This window comes from Anser anser (genome assembly GCF_964211835.1).
Source record: "Anser anser genome assembly, chromosome: 3".
Lineage (NCBI taxonomy): Eukaryota > Metazoa > Chordata > Aves > Anseriformes > Anatidae > Anser > Anser anser.
In genome coordinates, this window is record NC_139722.1 from 99,043,595 (window position 1) to 99,060,509 (window position 16,915).

Consider the following 16,915-nt stretch of genomic DNA (forward strand, 5'->3'; position numbering starts at 1 on the left):
TCAGGTCTGACTCACGTCTTAAGAGCCGGAGAGCACTCCCCAGGCAGTGGTGGCGAGGCTAATAGCACTTGGTAGCTGCACCCACCACCTGCACCCGGCGGCTGTCTGCCTCCGAAGGACAGGCACGGCATGTGGTGTAGCACGTCCTGAGACCTGCATGCACTAAAGAACTGTTCAGAGCCATTCTAGTGGATTAAAATTAATCCTGTTGATTGAAAAATGTGTAAAGAATCATAAAATACCTGGCTGTACCGTGTGCTGAGATGTGGTGGGAGTTGTTCCTTGAAAACTGCAAATAAGTTGTTTTTCTTCATTGATGAGACAGGCTTCCTTGATGCCACTTTCTGTCCACTTGCTTGGTGGCTTTGGACTTCAGTAACTTGATCGAAGCACTGCTAGTTATTTCATAAGCAAGAAGGCCACTTACTTAATCAGGAAAAAAAAGAGACAATAGCAACTTACCACTTTATAATTTAACCAACGAGCCAGTTGCATCCTAGTGTGAGGGATCCAGTAACCATAGTGCTGCTCAAAAGGCATTTGTTTGGCTCCACACAGTGGCTCAAATCTGTACAGCTACCACAGATCAGACCTGATTTTTCCAGAGCCACAGCAAAAGCAAACTAAAGTCAGTTTAAAGCAGTGGTTTTCACTGGCCTACAAAACCAGTTTTGGTTTGTGAACTCCTCTGGCCAGTTTCCAGTAGATGCAGAAGTCTCAGTTAGGTTAAGATTTGTCACATAATGGTTCTTTTTCTTAGTCATCTACTCTGCACCCCATAGGTGACATTCACAGACCACTCTAGGGTCTGCTGACAGCATGCCCAATGCCTTTGCTTGGAAAATGATTAAGAAGATCAAGTGTGTACAAGAAACTTACATGCCCTCTCTGTGTGGTCAGTTACCAGAGTTTTCTTAGAATCTCTGCAGTGGGACAGGGGCTAAGACAGAACCATAGAGAGGAGAACAGAAGGAAGCAAAGGCAGAAGGAAACTGAGCCAGCAAGAACTCAACCAGGAGGCAGTGGGAGAGGTCCCTGAGACGGTGCAGAGAAGAAGGACATTAGCCACCAAGGCTTGTTAGGGTGGCCCCAAGCATTCAGGGACTGTACTATCCCAGGTGGTTTGATGACAGACAAGGACATGTTGGTGTATTGCAGAATTTCACTCACTATATGGGAAGCTGACTGTCTAAATAGCCAACTGAGCAGCCTACCCACTAAGCCGTCAGCAACAAGCTATGTTGACAAGTCAACTGCTCCCAGCCTAGCAGCAGGCGTGGTTATGTGAGTCTACAGTTAGGGAAAGGGAAGTGTTTTTGAGCACTACTTGAGTCAGTCCTTTCGTGTTCTATATACCCCCAAAATACACCTATTTTCCTTAAAGAAAGGGGTAATTTCCACTTGTATGTTAGACCACTGTAATAGTCCTAGGCAAGATAGCAGCTCTAAGAAGTTACCCACCAGCATCTAGCAACTTTAGAAGGAAAAAGAAGTTTGACTTTTTCCTTAAGATCTCAGCACACATGCAGCACTTCAAAAGAAAAAGAAAAAACAAAACAAAACTGACTCTCATTTCCCAAGTGAAGTGATTTTGGCTGTTGCTGCAGAAGCTGACAAGGGGCATCCAGCTACCACTCACAGCCTGGAGTCCCAGACAGGATGTGCATGCCCTTCCTTCCTTATGTCCTCATCCTCATTCATCAATTGTGAGCAGTTTAGTGCTGCTCCACCTCACAGCCTCCCTCCCTCTTCTCACCTGCCCTCCTGTTCCTCTCTCTGCCCTATACAGTATACAGGTATTGTGAGGATGGAGGAGAAAATACAGCCAATGGTCCAGCGAAGGGGAAAACGGGGCTATGCACCTGCTGGGCTCCCGCTCTCCTCCCCCAGGAGCACAGTAGGATGAGGGTGGTGTCCCAAAGGAGGAGGCTTGCAGCAGTGATGTTTCACAACAAAGAGAATTGCTTTCTCCTCTGGAGCCAGAGGTTTCTTCATCAGTGCAAGACTGCAGCACCAGCCAAGGGAGCGAGAGGTGGTGGCAAGGCCTGGGTCATCTTGTGAAATGCACTTCCCAGCTCCCTACAGGGCTGTAACTCCACTCTTGGATCAGCCCCTCTGTGTTGTGGAACTTCATACCTTGGGCAATGACTCTAAAAGAATAACCTTATAGATAAATGTTTAGGCTGTTTCTGCCTATTAATAGCCACTCCATTTTCAGAGTAAAATGATTCATAGGAGCCCATATATCCAGAACACAAGGATGCAAGCTCTTTAAGTCAAGCTAATCCCTTTTCACAGCGTAAGGTCTACAATAGTGCTAAGCTGCTTTAATTCTCTTTAGCGGAGTGCTGCAGTGCAGGAGGGCTATGACATTTCCCTCTAATGCACTACAGTAAAAATGTCTAGAACCATTAGAGAATTGGCAGTTATTTTCTTCTAAGGATTTCCACAGATATGGAACAGTTTTGATTTAATGTAATTTGCAGATTCTTCTTTGAAACCAAGATGATGCCTTTTCCTGGTTCATTCTGTTCTTCTCTATTTATCTCACCCTCTCGCTATTATCAATAAAGGGAGAAGGGTGAAGAAAAGCATAAAGAGAGACAAAAATATGTAAGTCCCAGAAGTAACACATTAGAATAATTTTTTTTTTTAATCTTTCTATCTTTTTTTTTTCTGGTTCCTATTTCCCCTCGGGGTTAATACCACTCTAGCAGCAATTTTGAATCATGGAAAACCTAAAACCTTTCTCCTGCTATAGCACAAGTGTTAGTTGCTAAGAGAAGCCAACTGTACTGTGTCATCACCTTTTCTTCTCCTTTATATCCTCTAGATGGTGCTTGTGTATCATATGTAGGTCATGCTGCTGCTAATCAAGCTTGGAAATGGATTTAAAATGCACTCCTACAGATTACTGCGAACAGTGGTTTGTGGTGGACATACTGGGTGGCTACCCGCTTCAAGCCTCCATCAGAGAAAATAATTGTCCTCAGCCTCTTCCCAGATGTGAGATACAGAATAGGAAAAATCCTATGGCATATTTTACTGCCATTTCTGAAGATTAAAATTTGATCATATTTGCATCACATCACACTTTAGCGTGATGGTGATGCTCTAGGTTTCATCCCTTCTGTGCCCGCTCACATCCAGTGGCAACTGGAGTTATATTTGTTATGCTGCATGATCTGTATGTCCAAAACCATACATGGGAAACAAGGAATTCTTGGCAATTTTTCTTTGGCAAGGAATTCTTTGGCAATTTTAAAATACCAGAGCACCTTGCTTTTCCATGTACAACATTGCCAAGGCTTGCAGCAATCACAGCAAAATGGAAGCTTGTCTCTGGGCCACAGAAACAGAGGAAATATCAGAGTAAGAATTTGGTGCAGGGAAGGAATGAGACAAGTATTCTGCCCCATGATCAGAGAAAGGGGGGTAACTCCAAATGAGTCTATTTTTCAGGAAAAAAATCCATTCTGGAAAAAAATCCACCCTTTTCAGCCCTTTCTTATTCGACTTTTCATTCTGATTCAATACACAAACGGACGTAGAAATACTGAAGCGTAACAGAAATTAAATCCTGACCACTCTTCTTTACTCAATTTCAACGGCATCTCATTTAGTTTTTTGATATCCAGCATAATTCCCCCAGCCCAGTCTTTCCTACCGGTGCCCACTTGGGACTGACCGAGTCATTTCACTTCCTCTCTTGCATTCATGCTCTTCAAATATTTGCAGACAAGTAACTCGGCTAGCCTATGTTTGGACTTCTTATCTCAACAAGTTTCTTGCCTTAAAAATTTGCTCTTCCCTTCCCCACACCTTCTGTTTAAATGTACCAAGGGGTAGTCATCAACCATGTCCTCCTGCAAACAAAGCAACAGTTTACCCAGCTCCCAGCTGTACAAGCAGTGGGCTTTCCTAGGGAAAACTGACCATGGAATAGGAAAGCAGAGTGCAGCTGTGCTCTGCCCTGCAGAAAGTTGCTCCTCCTTCAGTTCTCTAGCCTACATATGTTTCAAGCCACCTTAGCAGGGAGGTGTGCACCCATGTATCAGTACAAGATGAATGACACAAACAGGAACCACTTCTCTTTAAGGTCCAAAAAGCCTTCTGTACCTTTTGTTGCCAATAAATTCATTCATACCGATGCTTCACTTTCAGAACGCCAAAGACCGTTATTTAGAATAAGATCATCTAAGCCAGAAACTAGTTCCTAGTGCTGCTGCTACTCAGTTTTTGAAAACTCACTGGCATCTCCACAGCCATGCAGATGACATCCAGCCCTAGGTTTTGTGGTTGTTCTGTCCTCCAACAGCCTAGAGACAGATGCTGGAAGGAAGGAAAGGAGGTCTGAAGCATCCGCACCTGGGCACCTAAAGACCTGACCCTGGAGCTTGACATTCAGCATACAATTATTTCAATGTGCAAACAGGTGTGCCTGCAAAAACATTTTCCCTTGCTCCTTGTTAAAAGCGTGCTTTAGAAATGAGCCGGGAGTTCACAAGCTTTTAAGCAGACCGTTGAGCAGTCACACAAACCAGTGCCCGTTCCCCCAGCAGCACAGGCTGGCTGCCTGCTTGCCTCAGGTACATATTTGCACTTCTTAAGCCTCCTCCCTTGGGGCAGCCCCAGCTCCAGCTCCACCCCAGCCTGCGACCTGCTTCCATCGTCCTCCTCCTGCCCAGCAGAGACTGACGAAGGGAGCCCTGCCAGGCAGACATGGCCAGGGTGGCAGCAAGGCTGTGCCAAGACAGAGCAGCCCCGGAGGGGCTGGGCTCCTATGGGAAGGCGGTCAGGTATCTGAACCAGGACTATGAGGTCCTGAAGCAGCGGTGCCTTCAGGCTGGTGCTCTCTTCAAGGATGAGGAGTTCCCAGCCTGTCCGTCTGCGCTGGGCTACTGTGACCTGGGACCCTACTCCTTCAAGACCCAGGGGATAATCTGGAAGCGCCCCACGGTAAGAGTGCTTTATCATGGCATGTTTGGTTGGGGTCAGGTCTAACCAACACTCACCTGAACGCATCCACGCTAGAACAGAGCTGATGCTGAATGCCTGCTCTTCCTTTATGTTTTGTTTCTTTGTTTTATTCTATCCTGCCTTATCTTCACGGTTGTAAAGGGGGAAAGCAAACAAACAAAACACAAAACCCAGCATTTTCTAAGCCTTTTGTAAAGCAAGAAATCCTATAACTGCCTCTTGGGAATCTGATTTCTCCCTTTTGATCCTGGCTCCTCAGAGCTACACGCTCAGAGTGCAATCCAGGAAGGACGCAAACTCCCTCTGCATACCCAGGCAGTGCAGGGCAGCCCAGGAGCCACTGACCATCAGTTGTAACACTACCCACACCATGGTCCTTCTGCTGGGCACCCCAGGAAATTAAACTAATACTTTAATAAAGCCATCTGCCCCACTTTAAGCTACCTATAACAGATGAAAAGCAGCTGACTGAAACTTATTGCCCAGACACATCCCCTAAACGGCTTTTCATTTAAAATAGTAATTTTCATCAGGAAAAAAAAAATGCACTGAATTTTTAAGACACTTTTTTTTTAAGCCACAAAATCTGGGCTTCAAAGATTTTTACGCACTTTCATTTTTCAGTTATTTGTTTCTGTACATACTTTGCTCCTCCTCCATCATTTTTCCCCTCCTGGCAACATCAAGAAAAAGTAAGAAAAGAGGGAGGAAGGAAAAAATAACAACAAAAATAACTTACCTTCCTCTGATGGGGGATAGGAGGTAGGAGTATACAGGAAAAGTTCATGGCCTAATTTTTTTTCCCTACCTAAAAGTTAGAAAAAGAAATTTGCAGATTCAGTAACTCCAAGTTTCCGCCCTTGCAAACCCACTTCAACACATCACCAGATGATTCAGCAACAAGCACTGTGAACGTACCCCTTGATTTTGCCTGTCTTGGGCAAATGGAAACCTCAGATAACTCACTAAATTCTATCTTGCTCCCCATGCAAGAAAATTGTTGTGTCTGCTGCAGGTGGAGGCCATTACAAACGTAGCATAGCTAGGAATGCCTGAGGGCTGAACTCTAGCAGGGTTATGAATCCCAGCCCTCCCAGCTTTCCTTCTGCAAACAGTGCGCGTGGTTGCAGGCTGGTGGGATCACTGTTCAGTTGTGCAGGGCCTGGAGGAGACCTGCTGTAGGAATGGCCCCCTGCAAAATAAACATCTACTGCTAATGTCATCTCCCAGTGGGTTGTGACTGATGGTTTGCAGACAGCAAGTGCCAGACACTCCACCGTTGTAGACTTCACGATCTGACTCCTCCTCACGCACGTGAAAAAAGAAGCCCTGTGTTGTTGCTGCCTCCACAGCCCAGACACACGGGCGTGCTGTTCTCATAGCCGACAACTATTGCTTTCAGCGAGTTTAGGTGGCTGCCTGAGCTGCTCTCAACATAAGACACCAAGTTAAGCTTCCTGGGGACTGACCATTGCTGCCATCTAGAAATAAACTCATGGGGAACGCCTAGGAGGAAGGGGAGGCTTTTGTTTCCTGAGGACAAAAGTTATATAAATAGTTTCAGGAATGATGAAAGTGATTAATATTTATTGAACCTTTACACGGAAACAATGAACAAGAAGTAGGAACTTTTCAGACCAGAAGGGGTAATGCATACTTTGAAAACGTGTCTTTTCAGGAGTTATGTGCCAACCCTCAGTTTATAGTTGGAGGAGCTACTCGAACAGATGTCTGCCAAGGAGAGCTGGGTACGTACAGCATGTTTTTTCCTTCTTCTTCCAAAACATGAAGCTTAACTTAAAAATTCCTCATAGACAGATGATTTTCTTGTCTACTAATAGACAGGTTAAGGCTGAGCGTCCCAGCACCTAGTTCACAGCCCCGAGTCAGGTGCCCTGGCTGTAGTATGAAAAAAGGCAGACACCCAACGAGGGTGCTCATTTCCCCGCAAGGGGCTTAAACAACCAGCACTGCTGCCTAGGACAGGGTACACATAGGTTTTTAAGAGCTGTGTCAAAGCTGGCACTCACCAAACTGTCTCCTGCAGGTAGTAAGCTAATTATCCCTGGTGGACTGCAAGACTTCCTTGCTTTTTTAACCTCTTAAGACAGAGCTGGACACTAACCTTATAATTATAGCACTTGCCCTGAAGCAAGAGACTTGGTTTCATGCCTGTCCTAGGAAAACAGTCTCCAGAAACTCAAGAGACACTGAGGAAATTTCACCCTTCAGCCTTGTCATTGAGGATTTTTATATGGGAGGCAGAACAAGATCCAGCCACAGTTTCACACAAGGAAAATACACAATCACCAAGAAACAGAGTAGGAACTGGTTTAGTACAGGGGCTGGAGCTGTAATGTGCCATTTCAAGCCAAGCAGGATGGCCCATGAGTTAGGAACATGGACAACGCCATAAAAAAATAAAAAATGAATGGAGCACATCAGCTTTGTAGTCATCCATAACAAGCAATTTTTTCCAAGCCCTTCATGTTGAATGCTCCTACTGTTCATACGGTGTTGTGTGTAGAGCTGTGAGCAAACAGAGGAAGGAGCAACCAAGCACACCAGGCAAAAATACAACAACAACAAAAAAAAGGCAATGCTGCCCAGCTCTATGAATTGGGGCCTGATGCTGACAAGATGTCTCTCATACAGCAGTCACCCTCTCCTGGACCCACCACAGCAAAACCATCTTTTTTACCTGTTTTTCTCCAGTTCTTGCCATCGTCTAAACAAAGCTCCTATGCAAACAGTTTTTATCCGCCTCCTCCCACTGCCTCCCAAGAGCTGATGCATTGGCCTCTTTCCTGCCTGCCTCGTTGATAAGATCCAGCTGCAGGAGACAGCAGCAGCACCCTCTCCTGACTGCATACAGAGCCAAAAAGGCTGAAACTCTTGTAATGAGAATTCAATAGATGAGAAACAGAGAAATCAGCCTTTCTCCCTTTTTCGTTGCTTACCACAGTACTCCTGACCTTACTGCTCCTCCATCCCATCTGTTGTGCAAATGAGATTCAAACAATTTCAGCAAGTTATTGACGATAAATAATACCAGTGCTGTTCCTGTAAACACAGCACCATTAAAGCAATCACCAAGAAATTCCCTGGTGTGTGGGCCTGTATTCTAGCTGCTAAAAATAAGATGCCCAATCTGCTAGCTCCAGGATATTTATTCAGTGGATGCTGGAGCAGAATACAGGGAATCACTTACTATATTCTAGGAGAATTGTTCAGACAAGTAATAAAAGCAACATTTCTTGTCATCTCCAATTCATAAATTTTCTGTAACAGTATTAAAAAAAACATACAACTGAAGTGAAACCTCATTTTCCTTGACAGCTTACAGGTTAAAGGACTGAAGAACGCTACCTGCTCTCCAACTAGAAGAGGTTAACACGCTATTTGTGTTAAGCCTAGAAGCCGAATGCAAATACCCTCAGCCCCTTTTCAATTCTGTCACTTCCTGAACATCTCTTTGGAGTCCCAGGCCTTTGTGCTAGACGGGCTTTCATTTCACAGGGCAGTGCCCAAGGGAACCAAATAGTGGTGGCAATGAATCTGGGCCCAAATGGCTCCTGTGCAGCTGGGGAGGGTGCCTGTTCCTGGGATTTCTCCAACCAGCCTTTGGTGGGCTGAAGCCCGAATGCTGGTCCTGAAAAATACCCCCAGGCCGGGAGGAAAAGTCCAATAATCTACTTCTGCTTTTATTACAAGCTTCCCTTTGTCACTAAAAGTGGAAAAAGAATATTATCTATATTCTCACAAAGGAAGAAAGACCAAAAAAGAGGGGACAAATATAATCTACTTTTGCTTCTGAAAGGCAGTTTACAATTGTTTTTACACAAACTGATCCTTTACAAAATAAACTTCAGAATAGAGGCATGGGACTTACCTTTTATTGTTTAGGTGTTTGCTTTACATCTCAGAGGCGTATCCTATGCTTTTTTGTTATTTGGTCCAATACCTCAAATATCAAAGGACTTGTTATTAAAGCTGTCATGTGAAACACTTCTGTTGAAAAAGACCTTGATTACGTATGTACATAAGCCATGCATGTGACCTGTTAACAAGTCCTTTAGGGAAATAGAGCCTATTTTTAATAATCTTCTGTGACATGTTTCATTTCTTTTAAAAATAACACTGCAGGTCAGGGTTTATATGAACAAAAGGAACAAGAAAACCCATAGTCAGTCACACTCCATTAAACTTATTTCTTTGACAACAGTATAAGCTAGATGAGTATCAGCTTGGGAAGTTTCATGGGAACTTGAAAGACTTGAAATATTTTAAAAGTGCTTTGAACCGTATCTTTTTGATAGCCTAGTAACAACTTGAAATGCAGTCACAGTCTTCATTACTAAAGGTGACTTAGGAAGTTTCCTTGCAGCTATCTGAATAAGTTAACTACAGAATTGTTTGCAGAGGGTCTCAAGAAGGAAGTGGCATAAATTTAATTTAAAGAATATAAAACATATGCAAAAGCCTCTCGGATTAATATATCTTTGCAGATCCACACCGGTTGTATTCATGGAGCACCTTTGTTTTGAAGGCGCAAGAAGCAGCTTCCTTGACCTGGGCTGCCACCACAAGTACCATTTAGCCAATGCAGCTGCAGCCAGTGCACCTCAGCTGAGGACCCCAACCCATGTGCTTTGTCTTACTTTTATCTCAAAAGCAGATTTGAGGAGATTATAGGTAGACTGGAGACCAATCCAAAGCTTAGCAGCTCTACGATAGATCTGATACTTGTTAATGGAGACTTTGGAGCTCCTGTAGGCAGCAAAGCGTTTTATAGTACTGGATTTGTTCACTAATTTTGCTATAAACATTCACATATGTACTTCCTGAAGTTCAGCTCCATGAGTCCAGGGTTATTTTGTATCCTTGTTCTACTGGGTTGATTGCCTGGATCTCTAAAATACATTCACAGCTAACTACAGGTCCCAAAGAGAATAAAACCTGTTCCTTTGCTGGGTGCTCCCTTACTGTTCAGTACACAGCTGCAGATCTTAATTAATTTCCATAAAACACTACAGGAAGCCTTTCTTTGAAACCTCAAATCAGGTATAGCCTCCACTGCCAGAAATTACAAAGATGGTGGGTCAGTGCTTTGGTGTCTGGTAGCATGCTCCAGGTACTAGGGGCTCTCAACAAGCCCTTCCAGCAGAGAGTAAAGTCAAGAGTTAAATCTGCTTGACAAAGCAGGAAGCAAGAGCAATAGTATTGTACTTTGATCACTTCCAAACACCTAGCATTGGTATAACAGCAACAAGCTAGGATGCAGTACAGAAGTGTTCCTGTTCTGTCTGCTTAGGTCGTGGAACCCAACACTTGGACATTCGGTTTAAACTCCTCCGTTACTATGTCATTGAAAAGTGCAGATGCTCTGAGTGTAGACACTTTGATAGCAGCTAAACAGAAACCAAGTGCTGCTTTATAGCAACTGTAACTAATCAAATTTCTCATTAAATATATGGCTCCTGTGTAAGCAGTGCACTTGGGTAAACATCATCAACATAGACGAGCCACACAACTCCCACGTCACCAAAGACTCTATATCCATTGCAGGAACTTGATTGTCTCTAAACCAGGAAGCACCTACATAGCACTGAGAATGAAGGTCATTTCAGTGCATCTGTGTGCAGGCAGAGAGAGTATTTCAAGCAGGCTAACAGTCAAAGCAGTGCTTCAAAATAGTGTGTGTATCTATGTGTATGCGCAGCTAGGTCTCACGTTTACCTTCCCTAGCACAAACGCAAGGTCATAACTGTCCATTTCAAATTTAAAAAAAATAAAAAATAATAATAATAAAAAGCATCACCAACATTACAAATGACTTTGGATCCAGGAATCGGTCTGGCTTCTTTTTAGCACATTCAGCAGTAACAGCAGTAAACACTGTAATTGGCACTTGTCTAATACTTTTGTTCGTGAAATATGAGACTGAGCAGGAAGCAGCATATGTGCCTGTAGGTGATTTAGCCTCACAGGTCTAATGCTGAGAAGACTTTTTTTTTAAATTTCTAAAAGCTAAAAGGGTACAACTTCAAATGTATGTTGTGAGCAGAAATTTGTCATTTTTTCTGACTATAATTGTATGGGAAATATAGTCTAATTATATATATAATTCATTGGCCAATTGGCCTCATTTCCTCTCCCTCCAAAATTCACTCATTTAGGAAGGAAATCAAATCGTTTCCTCAGAATTTGGAAAGTGACTTATAACCTTTAGCTGTACTGCGACAAGTTTTAGGGGTCCTACATCATCTGCCTTTCCGAAAAGCTTATGTTACCACACTGTACTCCAGGCACAGCACTATTAGTGCTAAACAAAACAGTAATAGCTGCTGCCAGCAAAGCAATGGTGAACTTTGAGAAAACAAAACAAAATAAAATAAACCCTACACGATGTCAGTAGATATTCCTTAAAAAACAAACAAAAAAAAAAAAATAAGGATTTATCATTATCAAGGGCTGAGAAGCCTTATTAATAAGCCAGGATCCCACTGTGATTTATGAGAAGAGGCAACCTGTACAATTCAGGCTCCACTCTGGGAGTTCCTTGATATGGACAGCTTACTGTATCTTCTGTGATTTGTGTTAATGCTGGCATCACAGGAACCTGAACGTAATGCACTACTTGTATATAAAGGTGGCCCCAAACCATTTGCATCTAGGCACCCCACATGAACCTATTTTACCAAGCTACTGCACAGCAGCCAATTCCCAGCTGATTCCTGTCAGAGGGAAGAGTTAATAGCTGCTCAGCCACAAGCTTAACCAAAGATATTACGCCCCCAAGTAAGGTTTAGAGATGGTGCTCTGCATTGCTCAAGGCAGGCAAAGATATTTTTAAGGACAAGTTCACCGCTGCAACTCTTCCAATACAATTCTTCCCAAGCACACGTTAAACAGATTCACCCCTAGTGCTTCCGCAGGAAGTTGGATTGCACGGTGAATTTGCAGGAGGCAGAAGTGCCAATGTCATTCACACTCCCAGATGCTAAGACGTTAATTCATACCATAAGAGAGCTGTAAAGGATTTCACGCTGCATTTGGCATCTTGCAAGGACGAGACTCTGAAATTGCTTAGTCCTGAGTCAGAGAAGTAAATAGCACATCTAAGTATACCCCTCTCATTTCACTGATTCTTCTGCCTAATTGTGCATCAAACATGCACCATCCTCAACAAAGCCCAGAGCAATTTCCCTTTCACCAGCTGTAAAAACCGGGCCTGAACCAGGAAAGAGGAACCCTTTACAGATGTTGCTTGTTGGGAAAGCACCAACTCCTCACTGCTACAGATCTTCCCTGGTTTCACCACGGGCTGGACGATACGGCAGGGACACCAGGAGTCCTGCTCTGCCATGTCCCCAGAAACAGCCTTCTGTGCTTCACAGCAACCCAGGAACAACAAGAACGTCTGGAGAAGCTGGAAAAATTAGGTCTTAGAAACTTTCCTTCTTCCTCCTCTGAAGGGCCACTTCCCAGGTTTACCACCATTATTTCTACATCTACAAGGAAAAAGCAGAAATTATAACAGCATAAGGCATACACCTGTACCAAGAAAAGCCTCAAAGAAATAGTTACAAAACAAGTCTGAGCATTCTCAGTCTCATTTTTTCCCTGCATCTATGTTTTCTTGGGAGAGAAGGTTCTTTTTTTTTTTTTCACACCACCTTGAGTTCTCCAGTTTTACTTACTTCACACATGGATGTCTAGGGCTAAGAGGAATCTTCCAAGCCAGTGAATTAGGTCCTGTTCCACTGAATGCATAATAATTTAAAAAATAATTAGGTTGAAGGTGAGCTTGAGAAGGTTTTTGGTCATAGCTGCTCTAGAGGCTGAAGCTTTTTGATTCTCTCTTCTATATGTACAGCAGCAACTTCTTCCTATTTCTAGTCTAAACATCTCATGACACTTTTATTGTGATTTATCCCTCTTTTCTTTCTTTTTTTTTTTTTTTTTAAACAAGGGAAACCTTACCTTTCAGGTAAGAGCTCTTGGCTCAAACAGCTTTTTTTGCAAGGTCCTGTCTCACACTTCCTCTTTAAACTTGTATAGGAGGAGCAAGACACTTTTTTTTTTTGGACTTTTTAAATAGGAAATGCAGATAGATGGGGATAAGCAGGTAACCCAGACATCTTCTACGCCCTTCCAGCTTGAATGCTGTTCCCTGAATGTGGCAGCCAGGATGGCACAGAGCAGTGCTGGGGAAGGCTTAGGAACACCTCACCTGCTGATGATACGTTTTCCCTCCCCATTGGAAATGGCTATGCTATGCACATTGGGTGGGTCACGTTTTTGTACCTCTATCAGATCAGCCAGCTCAGGTGGTTACAGGCCATCACACCAGGGACACTTTTCCCAGGTGTTTCTCAAGTTTTTGCATGCCTGGCTGGGATCAGCTGTTTCTGGGTCAGCTCATAGGAGTCATCCAGGTACCTCCCAGGAGGTACAGGCAACAGAAAGCACACAGCACTATGCAAGTCCCAGTATCTTATCTTTACAGTCATAGTAATCATGGTACTGAAACATAAAGCCCAAGTCAATATAAATTGTTATCTATTGCTCTAAGATATTAAATCTTGCTACGTACTGAACTCTTTCCTTGGTTTCTCCATTAGCTTATTTCCAATGCAGCAAGAGTTGTGCTGCTTCATTCTGCAGAATATGCACCTACACAAAGAAACTATGTCTTGGCACAAATAATCCACAGGGAACCAGGGTAATTTTAGCACCTTCAGAGCAATTTTGTTTTCCTAGACTTTGTGCACACCTCAGAAAGCAACACAGAGCCACAAGAGTGCTTCCTACTCTTTGCAATATGCAAATACACCAAGAAATCCATGAGTCTCTGAGTTTCCCAGTAGCAAGCAAAGGCTTCCTCCTACCCAACCTCTGATCCACAACAAGCTAGCAACCCAGCAAACAGCTCAAGCTATAAGACACCTAGTCTCCAGCACAGGCTAGGCATGCCTACCCTTCTCAGGACAGCCAGCGAGCCAGAGAAAGGACTCACCTGTTTTCAGAGTTCCCGCTAGATTTCAGTTTCCATCAGACTCACAAGCAGAGCTGTAATAGTCCTTGGTGCTAGTTCAAGTCAGACCTTCAAAGAAAGAACTAAAATGAAATAGCTAGGTAAAAGTCCACCTTATCAATTAAATCTCCAAAGGGGGGTGGGGGGGCAAGAGGGAATGAAGAACCCAACACCCTCCTTCAACCAACACTAAGCTTTTGCCCTCTGCTCACCTTCTAAGCCCCTGCCTCTCCCAGCTGCATGGGTTTGGGACTAGTTAAGGTAGCACGGGTCATCTACTCTGCACCGCCCAGCTGGGCTTTGCAACCCACAAACCCAAATGCTTGCTCTCTCTGGCTACGCTCTTTGTTTCCTGAAGGTATTAGAAAGCTTAGCTAAAACTGCCTGATTTCACAGCTTCATCAAAAAATCAAAATAGCAAAAGCCTGAACTAGACCATTAAAATTACCACCGTGTTCACCCTCAGAGACCCTACAATACACAACAAAACAAGGATTATTTGCTGAACCAATATAGAATCTGATAGGATTTTGCAAAACACATAATGCTGGCATTTTAGTCTACGTAGGAGTGTGATATACCGGTGAAAGGACCAGCTCAGTGAAATGTTATTTTTTAATGAACTTTTCTGCCTTGGATTGTGTATGTTTTTAGGTGATTGCTGGCTCCTGGCTGCCATTGCATCTCTGACTTTGAATCCAGATGTTCTGTACCGTGTTGTTCCCAAAGCTCAAAGTTTCCAGGAGGACTATGCTGGCATCTTTCATTTCCAGGTAACTCTCTCATTGGGGTATTGAGAATAAAAGAGGAAAACCATAGTATTTAGCTGAAAGCAGGTCTTTCAATCATTGACACAGGCTGAATGTCCAAGAATTACAGTGTGTAAGTGAAACTGATGGGGTGAAGAAAAGAACAGAGTTAAATACTAAATAATGTTAATTGACATTTACTCACTGGCTAGGCTCTGCTGTCTTACAGCTGATAGGGCTCTAGCAAGTTACACATTTTTTGTAAACTGAGCCAAACAATCATACCATGAGAGCCATGCCAACCTCTGTCTCTGCTGACCGTTGAGAGGGAATCTAGGCTGAAGAGGTTACTTCTCCTTCCCTTCCCTCTCCACTGCTTTGTTTGGATTTCCTTGCCTGCAGACCATAGAAGTTAGGCTCAAGCGTGGGCAGTGTGGATTCACCCTACAAAACTAAAGGAGGTGTTTGGGTGAGGGCAGATGTTATAGAGCCCATACCTATACCTTCCTCCTGCTCATCTCAACAGAGGGGTTATTGTGTTTATCATCCTCTTTCCTTTCCCTCCAGGACTGTATCAGATTCTGTAAATGAACTGAATGGTTCAAGTGCTCATGCAAAAAATTAGTTTTAGTAATGTTTCACACATTTCCCAATATTTTCAGAAGGCATTGGCACTATTGAGTGCTTCCCCTTTTGGGTGACATCTCCTTGCAGCGTTTTTAGAGGCATGATTTTTTTTATTTTTTTCCCCCGTGGATTGGGTCTTAAAAGAGTAGACAAGAAAATAGGACTTCCGAGACTCCTGTCAACTCGCTAGCTTTCTGAACCCTTCACTATGTAATCTATGCATGGGGAATGGGCTATTCCAGATGTTATGTGGAAGAAGTTGCTGTTAATGGTACCTATCAGCAACTCTTTAATAGTGTTTAAGGAGCCTGCTCAGCATTTCACAGGGATTTGCCTCAATTACAAGGAAGAGGAAGGTGGTAGTGCAGAGCCATTATTTATCCACCAGCCCTAATCATCTCTTCCTCTCTTCTTTTTGTTAGTTCTGGCAGTACGGGGAGTGGGTGGATGTCGTGGTGGATGACCGGCTGCCCACCAAGAACGGGAAGCTGCTCTTCGTGCACTCGGAGGAAGGCAACGAGTTCTGGAGCGCACTGCTGGAGAAGGCCTATGCCAAGTATGGCGGCTGGCTGGGAGGAAGCACTCCTGGGTGTTCAGAAGTTGACCGATCACACTGATGATCAGACAGACCTACAGATAATTCTTTCTTTCTGCAGCGCACATGCTTACAAGTGGAGATGGCCCCTTACATGGCTCTGTCATTTCCCCCACAGGCTAAATGGCTCTTACGAAGCTCTCACTGGAGGGTCCACTATAGAAGGGTTTGAGGATTTTACTGGAGGCATCTCTGAGTCCTATAATCTGCGGAGGGCTCCTTCAAACTTGTACCAAATCATCCAGAAGGCTCTGAGAGCTGGGTCACTGCTTGGCTGTTCCATTGATGTAAGAAACTGCCATTGCTCTCTGCTCTGCTCTGCTCTTCTGCTCTGCTCTTCGCTCAGGTACATATCGTAATGAAGGCTTGAACCAATGTTAGGCATAAGTAGGAAGGTCTGAATTAAATGCAAACAGAAATCAGTGGGACACTTAATTGATTTCAGTTATAAAAACTTTGGACAAGGTTCTAAAAAAAAGAGCTCCCAACATGCCTCCCTTTTTACAAGACAGCCTGTTATAATGCTTAGAATAATGAGCTGGGGACTGGTCTTCCTGAACTCTGTTCTCATTCTCTGAGTATCTTTTCTCATTCAAATTATGTGTAATGTCAGCTCCAGACACTCTTTGATTTGTACCTGACTCGGGTACTTTGCTGTAGCTTGTACTCTGATTCTGGCTTTGTTTTTCAATCAAAAAAATAATTTATACCTACAAACTCTCTCAAGTTACAGATGATGTATGTATGTGTTTTGGAAAATCCACACCTTTCATTTACTGTTTCATAATCTTGTTTTGAATCCTGGTTTATAGCATGTAGGATTACCAGAGCTCTGATTTTGATATGCTGGATCCTAACCAAGGTGGGTTTGAGCCGAGTTCACACGTACATGTCTCTGCAGGTGACTGGATCTGTTACCTAAGA

General features: G+C 43.6%; 1 protein-coding gene and 1 long non-coding RNA gene across 3 annotated transcripts in view; one reads left to right on the forward strand and one right to left on the reverse strand.

Annotated features, from left to right (window-relative positions):
* Nucleotides 1-29: 29 nt before the first annotated feature.
* LOC310896342 lies at nt 30-14,203 on the reverse strand. The gene is made up of 5 exons (XR_014581407.1): nt 14,003-14,203; nt 8,873-12,494; nt 5,720-5,788; nt 243-426; nt 30-162 (listed from the first exon to the last, which is right to left on the reverse strand). It is a non-coding gene; the product is annotated as an uncharacterized lncRNA (long non-coding RNA).
* LOC310896328 (calpain-8-like) overlaps nt 3,267-16,915 on the forward strand; it is a 30,049-nt gene continuing 16,400 nt past the window's right edge. For both annotated transcript variants that reach the window (XM_083828496.1, XM_083828497.1), the window contains exons 1-5: nt 3,267-4,959; nt 6,659-6,728; nt 14,675-14,793; nt 15,819-15,952; nt 16,110-16,278. In XM_083828496.1, the coding sequence (XP_083684622.1) occupies nt 4,723-4,959; nt 6,659-6,728; nt 14,675-14,793; nt 15,819-15,952; nt 16,110-16,278 (729 nt within the window). In that variant the 5' untranslated portion in view covers nt 3,267-4,722. The remainder of the gene's footprint in view (nt 4,960-6,658; nt 6,729-14,674; nt 14,794-15,818; nt 15,953-16,109; nt 16,279-16,915) is intronic.